Source organism: Bactrocera latifrons, unplaced genomic scaffold, assembly GCF_001853355.1.
Source record: "Bactrocera latifrons isolate USDA-ARS-PBARC rearing strain unplaced genomic scaffold, ASM185335v1 scaffold_91, whole genome shotgun sequence".
Lineage (NCBI taxonomy): Eukaryota > Metazoa > Arthropoda > Insecta > Diptera > Tephritidae > Bactrocera > Bactrocera latifrons.
The window spans coordinates 635,668-653,223 of NW_017537612.1; the positions used below are offsets into that span (position 1 = coordinate 635,668).

Genomic DNA, 17,556 nt, shown 5'->3' on the forward strand with positions numbered 1-17,556 from the left:
GTTCTGCTATTGGATAGGTAGGCTTCGCTAAAGCTTGACCAGCGAAATCCTTTTAGAATAAGAGCGATGATAAGAGCTTCAATGAGCTATTTTCCCTTTGTATTTCCTCTTTGTCTTCTTTCCTCCTTGATTTTCCCGCGTTTGCGGGATCAGTGCTGAAAGACTACGGAGCTCTTTTTTTAACATTTTATTCACCCCAATGCGGGAAACGAAATGAGATACAGAAGTTAAATTTGTATGGCTTCGCAAAGAACTGCATTTAGTAGTCCACGTGCGTTACCTAAATCAGCCATAATCTAACCTAACACTTCCAATCAGAAGATGTAGGTACAAATTATAAATGAGAAACTCGAGTGTATCGGACCTTAGCGGTGCTATAAAAAAATGTGTAATTTATCTCATAAGCTTCACTATGTAAGTGGAAATCATAGTTTTCTACCACTGCTTTTGATATGTAGTTCAACTAGATGAACTACTGATTCCCAGCAATCCAAGCTCCCTTATACTGAACCTATAACAATTAATTTTGAGTTTCGAGACTCTAAAAGGGCAGAACTGCGATAAATTTTAATATGTATAAATTTTTTTAAATTTTTCCTGAAATAATCCCTTTTTATTCTTAGTGTTTATTAGACGATCAGGTCCGCATTAGCAAAACAACTCTTAAAACATTTGGGGTCCTCACGTTGCAAGACATCCTCATCCTATGTATGAATAGTGAAGCCGTAGAACCTATTGAAATTCGCGTAAATGATGACTACTTCTCCTGAACTACCTAACGGCACACCATTTGACCTCACTGAGGCCCAAAACTGGGCTAAGCGCGGTTCACGAGAATGCAGAGAAATTGATTAAAGCTCAGTTATTTGTACTTTAATATAGTTATTTATGTATGTATATTTCTTTGGCGTTAAACAAATATTTAAGTAATAAAAATTGGAAAATCATAAAATATCGGTGCACACGCAAGCACACATCATAGCATGTATTGGTTCACGGTTGTAACCTTAATATCGTGCTCTTTAACATCCATACATTCATTGCTAAAGAACTCCAAGTGCACCATCTGCGTCGGCTCTAACATCATAAAGCCGTTATTTGATAATTTATGTCGCTTGATATCGGTATTAAGTAGTTCGAGGTAAAGAAATATGGCAGGCTTTGCAATAGTAATATTTAGGCTGATAACATTTGCGAATTCATTGTTCACGCGGTAGCAGTAGGTGAAGAAAACTCTCAACTGATAAATGGGAGAATGAAAAAACGAACTATAAATTTCGTTAGAATAAGAGGAATGTGTGACCTACTGTTACTTTAGGATCCGCTACGCCCTCAGCGTCCTTAATCGCGCTGGGAAAATAATAATTGCGCGCTAGTACGTTCGATTCGGCGCTCAAAACGAATTCGACAAAAGAGTTGGTCTGGGTGAAACCCTCTTGGAAAATGGTATCAATCGGAATTATCTTGTCGTACTGCACGCCATTGGGTTTCTGTACAATTAATTGTTCACTAAGCAAATTTCAGTATTTTTGTTAAAGAAAAGGGGGTTACCAAAGCGACTGGCCAAACAGTTTGCTTTTTCGGAAACAAATCCGACCATTTGTAGATATTCATAGTGACTTGGAGATCTTTGTAATCCACTTCCAGCTTATCACATATTAACGACACATTTACCACTTCCTGATCGGAGTCGTAAAGTGACACAATATGAATTGGTGACATGAAGTGTTTCGCCCAATAGTGGAGTATCTAAAGGAAATCAAACAAAAAAAGTGAAATATTGAGTTAGAGTGTTAAAATCAGACGAGAAATGAACAGAAACCTTGAAATTTCCATAGAAATCTATGCTGGACCAAGAAGGCGCCACCCAAACGTCATTTAATTGCCAATAGAGTGCGCCCATTGTGTGATGTTCAGTGTCTCTCAAACTGCGATAGACTTCGGTCTCTATTTTCGTCACCATCGCCTGCGCGATTTGACTGAGATAGATCAGGGCCTCAATGTAAGTATCATCCTCGGGTAACGGCAGCGGCAAATGGCGTCTTATCAAAGTAGTTATCAAAGTCATATTGGCGGGATGATGCTGACGATGATGTATTAAGTTGAGCAGATTATCATTGGGGTTTTTAGTCAACTGCCAGGAGGTCAGCTTTGGCAAACTCTGAAATCCATACTCGGAAGCGAAGCGCGGACGTCGAAAGACATTTGGATTCCAAGCATCCTCATAGTTCGTGTAAAAGTGTACTACAGAATAAGTATAATTATTTTATATGAAGTTGGCACTTCAACGTTCTACGACTTACTATCGCCGTAGTTCGGGTCGCCGGGATTGCTTGAAATATAATTATCTTGTTCACTCGCCTTGGCATTCGATGGCGAGGAAATCAGCGGCTTCGGACGTGAGCTATCCTGTATGATCTTCAACTCGTGGAAGACGGTACCAATGTACAACTCACGATATTCGGACTCGAAACGCGCACGATCGCCGGCCGTGCCATACCAGTTATCCACGAGCGCCGCTTCGTTTTCATTATTCGTCGCAATAATTGCAATACTCGGATGATAAGCGATGCGTTTTGCATTTTGTATGACTTCCGTGCGCACTGACGCAAGAAATTCATCTGTAACGGGATACATAGCGCACGCGAACATCATATCCTGCCACACCAATATGCCGAATTTGTCGGCTTTATCGTAGAACTCGTTGCTCTCATAGACGCCTCCACCCCAAATGCGTATCATATTCATATTCGCGTCTCTGACAGCTGTCAGCAAATATCGTACTGTAAATGTGGATGGGGAATATAAAGAAAATGTAATAACAATAGAAACATTGTATTGCTCGAAGACTCACTTTGGACTTCATCATAGCTCAGCTCGGGCAGTATATGCATGGGTATGTAATTGGTGCCCTTCATGAAGATCTCCACGTCGTTCACTTTGAATAAGAAATAGTTGCCAATGCCTGTTTTTTCATTCAAACTATTTATATTATATATCTTTTTTACGAATTTCATTAGTTAGCTCTTTACCTTCCTTGGCCGCATCTTCGACCAACTCAATCGTTCGAAAACCTACTTTTATGTTCTTCGTAGATGTAGTACGAGCACGTGTATCGGGACCTTCTGAACTAAGCCAGGCTTTCATCGAAAAATGTAGTGGATACAATTTTTGCTCCCCATAACCATTGGGCCACCACAGGGTCACATTTTCCTAAACATAAAAATTAAGGATATGTGTGTATTATGGAATAATATAGTATGTATATTATGGAATATACCTAAGGCGAATATTAAGATTTACAAAAGGTTTCAAAACTGTTTCGTTTTATATTTTTATTTGAATACATAATATTTCTAGAAAATTATGTCAACACGTCAGTTCATTTGGATCAATATTGACAAAGTTACGACTATAAAGACGTTATCTTCAAAAAAGAAACCTCAATACTTAGATTGGGATAGGTTAGGAAAAAGAGCTGATTTCACATGAGACCACGAATAACTCCACTTTGACAGCTAGAAATAGGTATGAATCAAACAGACTGTCGCATATCGACAAAGCGCCAATAGCCTGGCAAAACTTAATGAGGCGGTGTGCCGCACAGTGCAGAAGAAAATTTCTACATATTTCCACCTTAACTTCTTCATTGCAACTTTGACGAGTTATGTCCTCCAAAATCTTCATTACGGCGCTGTGAACCTTCCTAAGAGCTAGCAATGCAATGCATCTTTTGCGCTCCACTCTGTGCCAGAAGGCTTTCACAACTCCACAGGTGCTGGTTGCAGACCAAATCGCGCTGAGTTCGGATGACGTTCATAAATACAGCTCCCAAGTACACGTAACTTCTGTACCTTATATCGTTCCCATCTTTATTGAATATGGGTAAGGGTGCTCTTTCTGATCTGATGCCACCTGGATGGCTGCGACGTTTGCTTTAAAAGCACTGCAGTGGTTTGCAGTTTAAAACAAGAATTTATTTAGGTCTCCCTACAGAAGTGCAGAAGCTTACATATACACAGAGAATATGACAGTAGCAGTAGGTTCCACGGAGCAATAGTCCAACTTATAAGGGATGCAATTAAAGTGAGAAAGGATTCCACACCGCTTCCCAAAAGCTTATTTACATCAATATAAGCATGTTTAGTGCAAGGCAACAAAGCATCTGTTGAGCAGTTGTCCAGCTTTGGCAAGACTATGCAGTAAGCATATGTGGTCTCTACGGTATGATAGATAGTGAGGTCACAGAGTCTGTCAGAGTCAAGCGCAGGCATCTTAAAGGATGACTACTCCTCATGGACCTACTAACTGAACTTCATCTGGTATCGCTGAGGACCAAAACGGGCTACAAATTAAGAATTCCAACAAAGTCTCAAACCTATCGACTTTTCACTTATTCTCACTTACAATAGGTAGTGCTTGATCGAAAGTAATAACGGGATTCCTCCATGATAACATTTTCTTCGAATAAGTACTTATTGTAATGGGTTCCTCCATAAGCTCACTAAAGAAGGAATAATGATTAATGAGAAGACAACAACAACAACAAAAAACTTCATACGTACATGGCATAAAATTTGAGCTCAGCATAAAAATTCCGCCTGCCGCCACTGTCGATAAAGACCCGTATACGCATATTCCAGTGCGTGTCATTGCGACTAATTGCCACATCCACATCGCGTATCAGGGCCACCTCATAGAACTCCAACGTTACGGTTTTCCTTCATAGACACACAAATAGAATTACGAATTTTAATTGAAAGCAAATGAATACGACATAATTGACACCATTTACCAGATACCCATTGAGGGCGCTGCCAGCCCCCAATCCCACGCGAAGCTGGACTGCATTTTACGCAGCATATTCATGTGGCATTCGCCTTTATAGGTAACGGGTGGGCAAGTGGGTGGCACAGACATGTTGCGCGCTGCCAACTCTTCGGCTCTGACACGCGCCGCATGCACCGGCGAGATCAGACGCACCACCAATTCATTCACATCCCGCAATATGTGACCCACTTCGTATGTGTAGCGTACGAACATGTTGTCGGTGTAGCCCAATAAATGACCATTGAAATAAATTTCCGAAATCGTGTCAATGCCATGGAAGGTGAGATTAATGAGACGAGAGTCTTTGATTTCCTCTAGATGTAAAATATTATAGACGTTCTTATGATTATAAAGGTATGATAGATAATTTATGCTGAAGAGATGTACCAGCGAATTTCAGAGAATAGGTCCAATTGCCATAAGATATGTAGCGCATGTCAACGTCATTGTAAGACTTGAGCACATCTTCACCGGCGACAGCGCTGTAGACACCTGACGGTAAATTTACCTTCGTATTAGCTATAGATGAAATTTAGAAATCAGAAAATAATAGTAAATGTTAGTTAGTTTAATAATAAGTTTCAATTTATAAAGATTTTGAGTTGATACAATTTTAATTCAATTATAAGCGCTTTACCCCATATGACTCATATATACTTACTTAAAATAGTCGATCACGCGATATATTACTCCCAATTTTTTATAATTACATATTCATTATTAAGTTTTCTTTCTTCATTTTATCTGTAGCGAATTATCTTCTTAATGTTTAACCGCTCTCAAAAAACACAAATTATTCCGGAAAGCGGTCGAGAACGAAATTTATAATTAAAGTAGGTTGCTAATGAATATTATAGGGTCTCTCTACCATTAATTTCTATGACTGAAGACAGTACATTTGTAGACAAAAAAATCATTTTTTCATATTTCTCGACGACCTCTCCTGCTGCAAATCGGCCTATCGCGGCTTCAATAGTCTCTTCAATTACACTTAACGAAATACTAATTACCTAAATGTAATATATATAAATATATATATAAATAAATGTTATAATGTTACAAAAGGTCAACTGAAAAGTCCCCGCTAACGACACTTGTATACTATATCTGATAGCTGACGGTCATGTTTAGTAAAGCCATTTTAGTTAATTTAAAAATCTGATGAAAAGGTATTTGGCGTATTGATAAAATAATGCTTTTTGAAGGGAAAAAGATACAAATGAAGCAAAAACTTGATGAGGAGTTTCCGAACACTGCCCCAGGAAAATCAACCAACAAGGATTGGTAAGCTAAGTTTACAGGTGGCTAATAAGCACCGGAGACGGTAAACGCAAAGGACGCCCAAAAGAGGTTGTTACCGACAAAAGCATCTATATGTGACAATGAATGAGAAATATTTCACTGCAAAGTCTAATCGACAGTCATCCGAGTAGGCTGTACACGAGGAACCGGCTCCAAGGCATGGAAGAACGCTACAGTCGGCTGACAAGATTATGGCGTCTGTGTCTTGGGATGCGCACGGAATAAGAAGATGGACCTTCAACAACGACTATTACATAGCGTTCGACGAAATCGCCGAAAAGGCAGCATTTGAAAAAAAAGAGAGCGCGATCTCACCAAGACGCCGTGTCACAGGTTGTTGAAAACGTTGGTAAAAATGCATGAGTTGGACTTCTAATTTCTTCCGCATCCTCCGTATTCTGCAAATCGGGTCACCAGACTCAGATCACAAAAATAATATTCCCTGGGTAGAAAATTTCATCGAACGAACAGCCGATCGCCGAAATGAAGATCTATTTTAATCAATGGGTGAATCATACTACAAAAATGGTATCGAAAAGTGCATCACTCTTGAAAGGAACTATATTGAATCAACAAATTTTGCCATAAAAATGAGTTTTACTGTGTTAAGTCGCGAACTTTTCAATTGACCTGTTATTCAATCTTGCCGAGGTACCAGATAATGTTTCCACAACTACAGCACTAAGAACCGGTCTTTAATGTGTGGTTACCAGCCAGCTGTCAGTTAAGTTCTGGTTAAAAGAATTGGTTCTTTACCGAAAGAAGTAGTCTTGGTCAAATTAACCAATTATTAACATTGTGAAAACGGCGCTAAGTCGTGCCTGAATTTGAGGATGATGATGTAAATGGTCTTTGGTAACAACAAGAGAGCGCTACTTACCTACATGCTGGTACTGTTTAATACCGCTGAACTATTTTTTAAGGGTTAGGTGAATTCGCTTATCTACTCAGAGAATCCCAAGACGATTGATGCCTTGGAAAAGAATATTCGGCGCGTAATTGCTCACATACGGAACCAATTGCTGCGAAAAATGGTCAATAATGAAGACTTTCGACTGGAATTACTTGAAGCCAGCCGTAGCAGTTGCCCAAATTTAATATTTTTTTTACTAGTATACGTTTATTTTGCCTTGAAGTCCACGTCGCAAAATGTACCCTATATTACTATAATTGGAATTTCTGATCTATAGTTAGGTATAGGTTACTAGTTTCTGATTCTTTTGATTGATTTTTGCATTCTTTTGTATTATTTTGCTTTCTATATTTCATTTCAATGACTCATTGTTGATATTTCATTGTTAAACCGTTATGTTTGCCCTTATTTTCATAATTGCAAATATTAAATGAGTCGGGCACGAATCGCTAACAAAGTTACTTTTTGCTTGTAATTGGAACAATTAAATGGAGAATTAGTTCGTAAAATGGAAATGTGTTGGACTTGAAAAACTTATAATTTGCGAGATGAAATTTAATGTTCGTTTATTTAACGAGATCGCTGAACACGAGGTGTATTCAACACGTATGACAACTTATAAAAGTGATTTAAAAAAATTTAATTACTTCGTCATAATCGAATATTAAAAATTTTAACTACGTTGCTTCACTTCTTTGTAAGAACCATTGACGTTCAGGTTTTAAACTGCTTGTCATTTCTCCGGACCGAACCGGAATCATTACCTTATGTATATGGAGTGTTTTAGGTATGAAGCTTATGTTCACTTACGAATATCGCTAGGGAAGAAGTAATTGGTTGTCTCCAAATGGAAGAAACCAAAAACGCCAAGACAGAAAAAACTTGGCCACTGGAAATTTTTATTTTTTTTTTAACATAGTACGTTATATTATATGTGAGGAAGAAAAAATTAACTCTCTGCTGAAAATCTCATATAACCTAAGCTAAAAAATAAAGTAAAAAATATTTAGATATCTTTAATACGTTTTTTAGTTAATTTTAATAATATTTTAGCCGTACGCACGGCTTAAAATATTCAGATCTTATATTTAGAATAAAGAAAAATATATTAACAAGTAATTTAATTAACGAACGAACTAAACTTTTTTATATTAAAATCCTGAAAATTTTAATAAAAAATAATTTTCAAAATTATAATCTCAAAAGCAATAAATCTTCTAATGTTTTAACCGACATACCGGATTAAAAAATTATTAAAAATTTTATCCCAAAATTCGGATAAAAATTTCATTTTTAATTAACAAATAACTAAACGCTTAATTTAAAAAGAGACTGCTTTAGAATTTCAAAAATAAATTTTTTTTTAATTTTGGAAAAATCATTTTTTTTTATATTGTTTGAAATTAATTGTTGTATTTATTTGATGCTCCAATTTTGAAAATAAAAATTATTTTCTTAATTTATAATTTTCATTTCTTATTGGAAATTAAATTTTTAACCCCAAAAATCTTGAAGATATCAATATAAAATATCGTTAAATTAAAAAAGAATGAAAAAGATAAAAAATTATAAATGAAGGAGTTTGTTTTAGAAATAATAAATGGAGTTTGTTTTAAAATTTGAATTTTTTTTTTTTTGTTTTTGAAAAAATTTGTAAAAAAAATTTTTTTTGGAAAATTTTTGAAAAATTGTTTGTTTTTCTCCAAGTTTTAAAATAAATTTTTTTTTTAATTTTTATTTGGGATTGGAAATTAAATGTTTAATCCCAAGTATCTTGGAAAAATCACAATTTAAAATTGAAATTTTATTTTTTAAATCCAAAATTGGATATTGATAATATATATTTTTTTCAAAAATTCTTAATTAAAAACTTCGGCTTCGGCTTCTCATACAAGGCTGAAATGTTAAACCTGCCAACAATTTGACATGCCTTCAGGCGCCGCAGCAGCTACTAATATTTCAGAATTTCCATTTTAAACGCGCCTACCGGCAAGCACCATAAAATGTTTATAAATATATCGTATCGCTACAAAGACACTATAGGTATAAGTATCTATGGAAGATACAAACCGAAAAGAGACAATAAACGGGTTATTACTTGGCAATTATATGATAAGCCGCGCCTTCACAACTATATTCAACAATGCCGACACACAGACTTACTGTAAGTGCCATTGCTAAGCGTCCACGACAGACCCTTCAAATCCTGCACATACACCGACTCCGCCACGGCACTCCCGCACAAATTGCAGAGCCAAACGCTGGCGCACAACACTATTAGATCAGCACGAGAGCTGACTGCACTTTTCCGCTCCATAATTCGCATTTTATAATTGGAAATTGCTTAGCAGTCATTTACATATCACACAAAGAGTCTCTTAGCGTCACTTTTTAATTATTACAATTTGAATTTTATTTGTTTTGTTACTTGTGTTACTTTTACGTGCACTTGAACTTTCTTTTGGCGCTTCGGCTTTGAGTGCCTTATGTTTGACGGCTTATCAATTTCACTACACGATTATGTTACACGCCAAGCAAAACCTTGCCGGCAACTAACATGTGCGATCACCGCGCCGGTGATTTTATTTGTTGAGCTCCAATTTTTCTTACGCTCCATGCTCTCTGTAATTTGGTTGCAAAGAGAACAAATTACAAATTTATTAGCTAAGAGATAAGCCAATAGACTCTTAGAACTTCCAAAGATTAAAGCCGGCGAAATACATTAAGGTGTGGGCAAAAGTTCATTTTTAAATTGTTGCGAACGAATTCAACAATATTGCGAAATCATGAAATACCTTTACTAGGTACATATAAAGCGTGATCCATTTCGAGGCTCCTTTTTTTTGAAAGAAAAAACACAGAAACTTCTAATTTAATGGCCAGTGTTTATTATCATTTCAAAGAACAATCTGTGGCATTTATTTTTCGAAGATTAACTCTTTTTAATATTGGCCGCGGCTCTGTCTCAGATGGTCCATCCGTTGAGTCCAATCATCGAAGACGGATCGCTCTTCGCTACGACAATGAGGGCTCTCACACATCGACTGAAGCATCTGCATTTTTGAGCACTCAAAACATTGAGTTGATGAATTATTCTCCATATTCTACCAACTTGGCAACGAGTGACTTCTTTTTCTGTTCCCGTTCGTAAAAGATAAAATCAGAGGTCAATGTTTTTTGACACCTGTAGAGGCTATTGATGCGTTCTGCATGCATGTTTTGAAAATACCTGAATCAGAGTGCCAAAAGTGCTACGACAATTGGTTCGAACACATGCAAAAATGTATGAATATTAAGGGACAATATTTTGAAAGACAACAACCTGATTTTCGAGGGTTAAATTTTTTCTTTTTGTTCTTTATTTTTGATACCAAAATATAAAAGGCAACCAAGTTTAGATACCCTGCTGCTTTCTAAATGAAATGTATGTCGTTGAGCATTAAGATTCCATCGACTACTTGAAGACTTGCTACGATTATGAAAAAGTTATTCATTGTATACAATACCTCTATGAAGAACGGTGTAGAATAAAGGGGCTTTGGATTCAATGACAGAGTCTTATCTAACGACGATGTCCAATTCATCTTGATAACTTCGTGAAGGACTTCGTTACTGTTATTTGTTAAATATTTATTTTGTATATCAGTATAATAGTAGCACCCCCCACTGTTGAGCTCTTTTAATATAACTTTTACATATGAAAATAGAATTGGATTTTTGGCATTCTCATACCAGAAAAGGCATAGTTACGCTGTGATTGAACACAGGATTTCATACATTACTTTACCAATTTACAAGTACTATACATACACAAGGGACCTCATTTTATGAGTTTCAAATTATCGTATATAAAAACCGCTGAGTCTGTCCGTAGATAAGAATCCATATTCATCAACGTGTTGTAGAATTCAAAATGTGCCAAATGTCACATCAAAATAATCATTACTGTCAAAGATGAGCCGAACCCGAGAAACCTACGTCAAAGAACGTCAAAGTTAAAGGTTATGTTGACAGTTTTCTTCAATTATAAAAGTGTGGTGGACTCCGAATTCCTTCATTGAAGTCTATACCGGAACTTAACAACTGTTTCGAGGATTGGAAAAAAATTTGTAGAGGACGACATAGATTTTGAAGAATAAACTGAGAATTTTAAAATTATGAACCAAGTCTTATTATTTTTTGCTCTTAGTAGAACATAAAAACTGCGCATATCGTTCTCAAAATTATGTCTTAACTATGATTAAGCATACTAATATGATTTTCTTACATCCTATATAAATAACTTTGTGTAATAAATCACTAATGATAAATATGTATTCCCTCAATGCCTAAATTTTTGACCACAAAGTCACATACAAACATTGTTGATAAACATCATTGCCTTTCAATAAATTACATTCTCTTTTACTAGACAATTACTCTCTCCGTCACTAGCTGACACTCTTGAAAACGCATTCAATTGAACTCTATGAAAAGGTCAGTTATATTTATATTCTCTTATATCCCCAAGTGACAAAAGAGCGATAATAAATATATGCATGAGTTAGAAATGTGGATAGATTTTGATAACGTTACTCACTATATTGTAGTGACCACGTTATTTTTTACATCGCACTTCGAAGTTTATTGTTCAGTTTGCTGTAAATCGTTACTTTCATCTGAGGACAACCCGTAACAAAGATTGATTGAATCGCACTCTAGGAAAATCTGATGAAGAAACTTCACAAATAATCCTAAGGCATTGCCATGCCTCAGTGTACTGTTTTTTCATACCCTGAATAGCGTATATTACTTACGTTTACACTTTCGGATGAGGAACGGAGAGAGAACAGTTCAACCAGAATCTGAAAGTGATAAATAAATGATATCAAGGTTATTGAGATCGTTATACGATGGCAGACCAAATTCCTTGGAAGATACTTACATATGTTACGGTGAAGTGGCAGTCAAAGCTTCTCCCTTTACTTAAGCAAACTGCGACTTAATACTATAGTTACCATATTGCGTATGAAATCGAATCAAAACTTCTTGAGTTAAATAAAATTAAAATAAAGCTAAATTCGATTACCTATGTACATACATATGTATATCACATACATACAATTTTGGCAACTTTTTGTCGCATTACTGAAATTGTGTTTGTTTTCATTTCTTCTTTTTCTATTGGTTTTATATGGACGCTTAGGGTGTTGCGCTTCCGGCGCTCTGAATATTGATATATGGAAGCCGTACATGCCCATATGTACATATGTATGTTTATACATATAGTATATCAATTGCCACCAATGTACGAATTCATACAAACAAATATATTTTAAGAATTTTTAAAACCAAATTGAAAGTGCTGTGGATGCACCAAATTCGCTTAAGTTATTCAAGCTTGTTTTTTATATGTTCATATGTACAAACAGCTATATATACATACATATGATAATGTATAAAAACTAATTTTTTGCTATTTATAAGTGGAAAGTTTACACTAAGAAAGCGAAATTTTGAACAGAGGTCGCTTGTCAATGTTAACAGCGAACATTTTTTCATAGAATCAAAATCAATATCAGATATCTGATTAGGATTGTCTAATGTGTGAACTCAAACACCTATCATTCTTTAATTGTTTCAAATGAATAATTCAATTAGGTTGTGGTTCAAGAAAGTTCTTTACCGAAGGAAGGAGCCTTGGTTAAGTTAACCAAAATTTAACTGAAAAATACCTTAATATTAGCATTTGCGCCTACTCCATTCATTCCCTGCTTATGTCGACTGGCGCTCAAACTGTTTCTTATTGTTCGCTGTTAAGTTGTGAAAGCTCAAAAACAAATTTTTACAGTAACATTAGTATGCAACACTGGCTCTCAAAATGTACATATACGTATATTTTAATGTTAACAGAAATATTCTTTTCGAATAGAAAAGTATTTATTTACAATTTTAAAGGGAGAAACGTCGAAGACTCCATTAAATCAATATACAAGGTTTTCTAATAAAAGTGATTTGTGAGTGATTTCTTAAACAAAAAATAAAACACAAATTGTTAAGGAATTTCAAACATTTCTTTATGTCAAGTACAATCGATATAACCAATTTTCAAGTTGTTTTTGCACTAAATCATCGTATGTCATGAATAGCAAGTTCAATATTGACTTATATAGCTCGAAGAGAGTCTGGTTTATTGCTAAATATCAATCACTTCAAATAACTCCACAGGAGTAGTATAATGGTGTTAAATCGCAACTTCTTGGAGGTCATTCAATATCACAATTTCTTGAAATAATCGAATCTCCAAACTTTTCTCGCAATAATGCGGTTGTTGCATGTGTGCATGTGATACGTAGTCGCGTCTTGAGCTGGAAACAGATGTTTTCAAAATCAACTTCATTCAATTTCGGTCATAAAAAGTGTGTTATTATCGATCTAGACCCTTCTCATTTGAAACTAAGAAAAGTGAAAGCACGATTGGTTCCAAAATCAATAAATTTTTTTCGAAAACAAGCGCGGTGTTAACGTCAGTGGAATAATAATATCTGACTACCAGGGTGTCATGCGACGTATTATTACTGGCGGTGAGTCTTGAATCAATGCTTACGACCCGAACAGACCATCAATACGCCGAATAGCGTGGCAAAAGTAAGCTGAAACCGAAAAACCACGTCTAAGAAAGTGAAAAATCAAGATTATGTTGACGTAAATAGCTAGGCGCATTGAAGGCTATTCCGGATTGTACTGTCAAGGAAAATTACTTTGAGGAGCACGACATAGAAATGAAGAAAAAATTAAGAACTTTTGAATTATGAGCAAAGTCTTAATACACTCGTGGCCACGCAAACTTTACCACACAAAATGTTTAAGTATTGTGCATATTTGACTACATTTTATACCGTTGCTTTTTGCGGTATAGAAATGTTTTATTTAAAAATAAGTTAAAGTTATTAAAAATTAAAAACCAAACACATTCAGCTTTAGATAAATCAATTGAAAGATAGCGAGCTTTACAAAATAAGGTGGAAATGTAAGAGACTGACATGCGACGAAAAAATTATATAATATTTTTTAGTTTTATACTCTCGGAACAAAGTTGTTAAGGAGAGTATTATAGTTTTGTTCACATAACGGTTGTTTGTAAGTCCTAAAACTAAAAGAGTCAGATATAGGGTTATATATACCAAAGTGATCAGRGTGTCGAGTAGAGTTGAAATCCGGATGTCTGCCTATCCTTCCGTGCAAGCTGTAACTTGAGTAAAAATTGAGATATCATGATGAAACTAGGTACACGTATTTCTTGGCTCCATAGGAAGGTTAAGTTCGAAGATGGGCAAAATCGGCTCACTGCCACGCCCACAAAATGGTGAAAACCGAAAACCTATAAAAAGTCATAACTAAGCCATAAAGAAAGATATTAAAATGAAATTTGGCACAAATGATCGTATTAGGGAGGGGCATATTTGAACGTAATTCTTTTGGAAAAGTGGTCGTGGCGTATTTTGTATATATATCGGAAACTATTGTAGCTATGTCAACCAAATTATATAGAGTCGTTTCTTTTAGGCATTTCCATATAGAGTTCCAAAACGGAAGAAATTGGATAATAACCACACCCACCTCCCATACAAAGGTTATGTGGAAAATCACTAAAAGTGGGTTAACCCACTAACAAAAAACATCAGAAATACTAAATTTTATGGAAGAAATGGCAGAAGGTATTTATGACCAAAAACCATATCTCAGGAAGTACTCGAACGATTTCAATGAAATTCGGTATATAAGATTTTCTTAACACCCTGCTGACATGTACGAGTATAGGTGAAATCGGTTCACACCCACGGGTTCTTCCAATATAACGCTACTTTGAATTCCATCTGAGGCCTTCTCTGTATAATATATACATTAGGAACCGAAGATTATAGCGGAATAAAACTTTACACAAATACGGTATTTGAGCTGAGGTATCCCTTGTGGAGAAATTGTCGTGATCGGACTATAACTTTTCAAGGTCCCTGATATCGCACAAGAAGACCTCAGTGCCTAACCTAACCTAAGCGAATTATTCACCGAAAATATTGGTAAATCTCTCAGATATTTTCATGTAATTCAGAGGGCTTCATTTTTATACTCTCGCAATAAAGTTGCTAATAACGGTATATATATATGGTTACATATAATAAAGTGATCAGAGTGTCGAGTAGAGTTGAAATCCGGATGTCTGCCTATCCTTCCGTGCAAGCTGTAACTTGAGTAAAAATTGAGATATCTTGATGAAACTTGTCATGCGAGAGTATAAATTGTTCGGTGACCTCCGAACTTAACCCTCCCTTACCTGTTTTAATTTAATTTCATTTACACTATATTTGAAATAAATATTTTATTTAAGAAAATATAGTGGTAAGTTTGCGTGGCCACGAGTGTATATTTTGCTCATGAAATGAGAATTATTTAAGTATAATTTTCACTGACGGTAAGTAAAATGTCGTAAAGTAAAATGTCGTAATAAAATTAAGTGAATCTTTAACGGGCTTTGATTCTTGGAGATTGCAAGAGTATAAATATTATATTACATTCGAGTTGAGCTCTTGTTTTCTTGTTTCTTATTGCGGATTTAACAATCCAATATGAAAATACCCAAAATCTGTAAGTAGAATAGTAAGCGGTAAACGATGATGATATAATAACCATTATTTATAATTATTATTCTTAGCTAAAATTTCCAAAAAAAAACTATTATGTAATGTTAGAACTAACAGTGAGTCTTAATTTACTTTTACTGTAGAAAATAATAGTCTTTGTATTATATCTTTATACATATACCATATGTACTTAAAATCAATTTACTCATTAACCAATTTACTCGCAAGAAACCAGGTAATGCATACCCCAAAATAAATACTTAAGTATATAACAATAAACTTGACCATAATTGGAGCAAGAAATAAGCAAGTACTGCTCGTATATAGCTAATCGATCGTAATAAAACATTTTCCGGTGCAATGACATTTGCGCTGCGTGATCTAGGCCCACCAGCGCCATTCTCAGCGGAGCCTCCACTTCTAGCGCAACTCTTGAGTATATGGGCGAATTCCATAACACAACGGTGCTTTCGCGATAAGTTAAATGCCAACCGCTGTTACACACTGTGTCGTCATTTAAAATATATAATGTTACATAAAGAAGTAAGCAAGTGGGCGAGCGAATGCAAGCGCCTTACTGACACACACACTTATTGCCACATTTAGGAAAAGAACTCTTTTCGAGCAGCTATTGGCACACTTAAAAGCCATGGTGCGCACCTCTCTATACGTATATATAAATGTGTGTCAGCAGTGGCAAGGAAGTTCTGATATAAAAGTAAAAGAAGAGACCTCGAAGACAACAGTTGACATTATTCGCCGAGTTAACGTGAACCGACGTGTGATTCTAACGAAAAATATGCTTGCCTACACAAAATTTTTGTTGTGCGTTCTATTGGCTGGTGTGGCCACCGCTACGGATACCTCAAAGCCAACAACCACCAAACCCATTTCGATAACAACGGAAGTCATTGAATCATCAAAGGATCCTCAAGCCAACATAGCGACGACAACGCCTCAGGCCGATGGCACCACCGAGCAACGCGAAGCGCAATTCGAGATGATCGCACAACGTATGGACATCACCAGCACTTTGGACGATAACAACGAGTATCATTACCTCTGCACGGTGGGCAAAAAGCGCACCCGTAAGTAGAACAAAATTATATAGATTATTGAGAGTATGGTATTAAATTGGAATTTGCGTCTTTGCAGAGAACGTCATGTGCTTCGCCGAGGATAACACACGCTGGGAGACACCGCACGATGTTAACTTGAAACTGCGTTGCCCCAAATCGGGCACCGGTTATGAGATCGCGTTCGCGCAAGTGGACGTTTGGATGACCTCTAATGATTTGGATTGTCGTGTAATAGAGGGCGGTGTGGGTTATGGATCTATTGGTCTGCAGCTGACCGCCTATAAAACAAATACGTTCCGATATATTGCTGATGTCTTCTCAGTTTGACAACAAGAATCGTTGTTTATGTGAATTGATATGATGAGGTATAAAATAAATTGTTTGAAATAAGCCATGATCTATTTGACTTCTTAGCAAAGAAGAAAGAAAGAAAGTACTGGAACAGCGAATAAAAGTGAAAACTTTTATAGAATCGGTAGTGCTAAGAAATAAGAATTGCCGCATAGATCTTAAATAGTAAGACATTTTTGATTTAACTAAAAGGAAGTAAGATTTAACGGTACAGACTTCGATCTGAATATTGCAGTAGACTAAGCGTCTACCTATTCAGAACTTACTAACATATGCCCGTCATGTAAAGAGTATTCGCGTAACACAAACCACCTCTGTGCAAGCCCCTTTAAACCTACGCACCGAACGTCGGAGTTTGACGCCAATTAGAGAATTCAAGCGCGGTCCCTCTCCACCTGGTCTTAACGAAATGGAGATCTACCTCTTACTCTGAAGTAATGAAGTTCTTCATCTTCCAACG

The 17,556-nt window shown here is 36.0% G+C and overlaps 2 protein-coding genes across 2 annotated transcripts; one reads left to right on the forward strand and one right to left on the reverse strand.

Annotated features, from left to right (window-relative positions):
• Nucleotides 1–896: 896 nt before the first annotated feature.
• Nucleotides 897–9,371, reverse strand: LOC108977533 (beta-mannosidase). Its single transcript, XM_018947248.1, has 12 exons — nucleotides 9,209–9,371; nucleotides 5,218–5,349; nucleotides 4,796–5,144; nucleotides 4,566–4,721; nucleotides 4,408–4,504; nucleotides 3,033–3,213; nucleotides 2,855–2,965; nucleotides 2,304–2,783; nucleotides 1,823–2,244; nucleotides 1,552–1,749; nucleotides 1,308–1,490; nucleotides 897–1,240 (listed from the first exon to the last, which is right to left on the reverse strand). The coding sequence occupies exons 1-12, from the start codon at nucleotides 9,369–9,371 to the stop codon at nucleotides 977–979; spliced, it is 2,736 nt and encodes a 911-aa protein (XP_018802793.1). The 3' UTR covers nucleotides 897–976.
• Nucleotides 9,372–16,386: 7,015 nt separating this feature from the next.
• On the forward strand, nucleotides 16,387–17,139 carry LOC108977551. The gene is made up of 2 exons (XM_018947270.1): nucleotides 16,387–16,754; nucleotides 16,822–17,139. The coding sequence occupies exons 1-2, from the start codon at nucleotides 16,466–16,468 to the stop codon at nucleotides 17,070–17,072; spliced, it is 540 nt and encodes a 179-aa protein (XP_018802815.1). The 5' UTR covers nucleotides 16,387–16,465; the 3' UTR covers nucleotides 17,073–17,139.
• The last annotated feature ends 417 nt before the right edge of the window (nucleotides 17,140–17,556 follow it).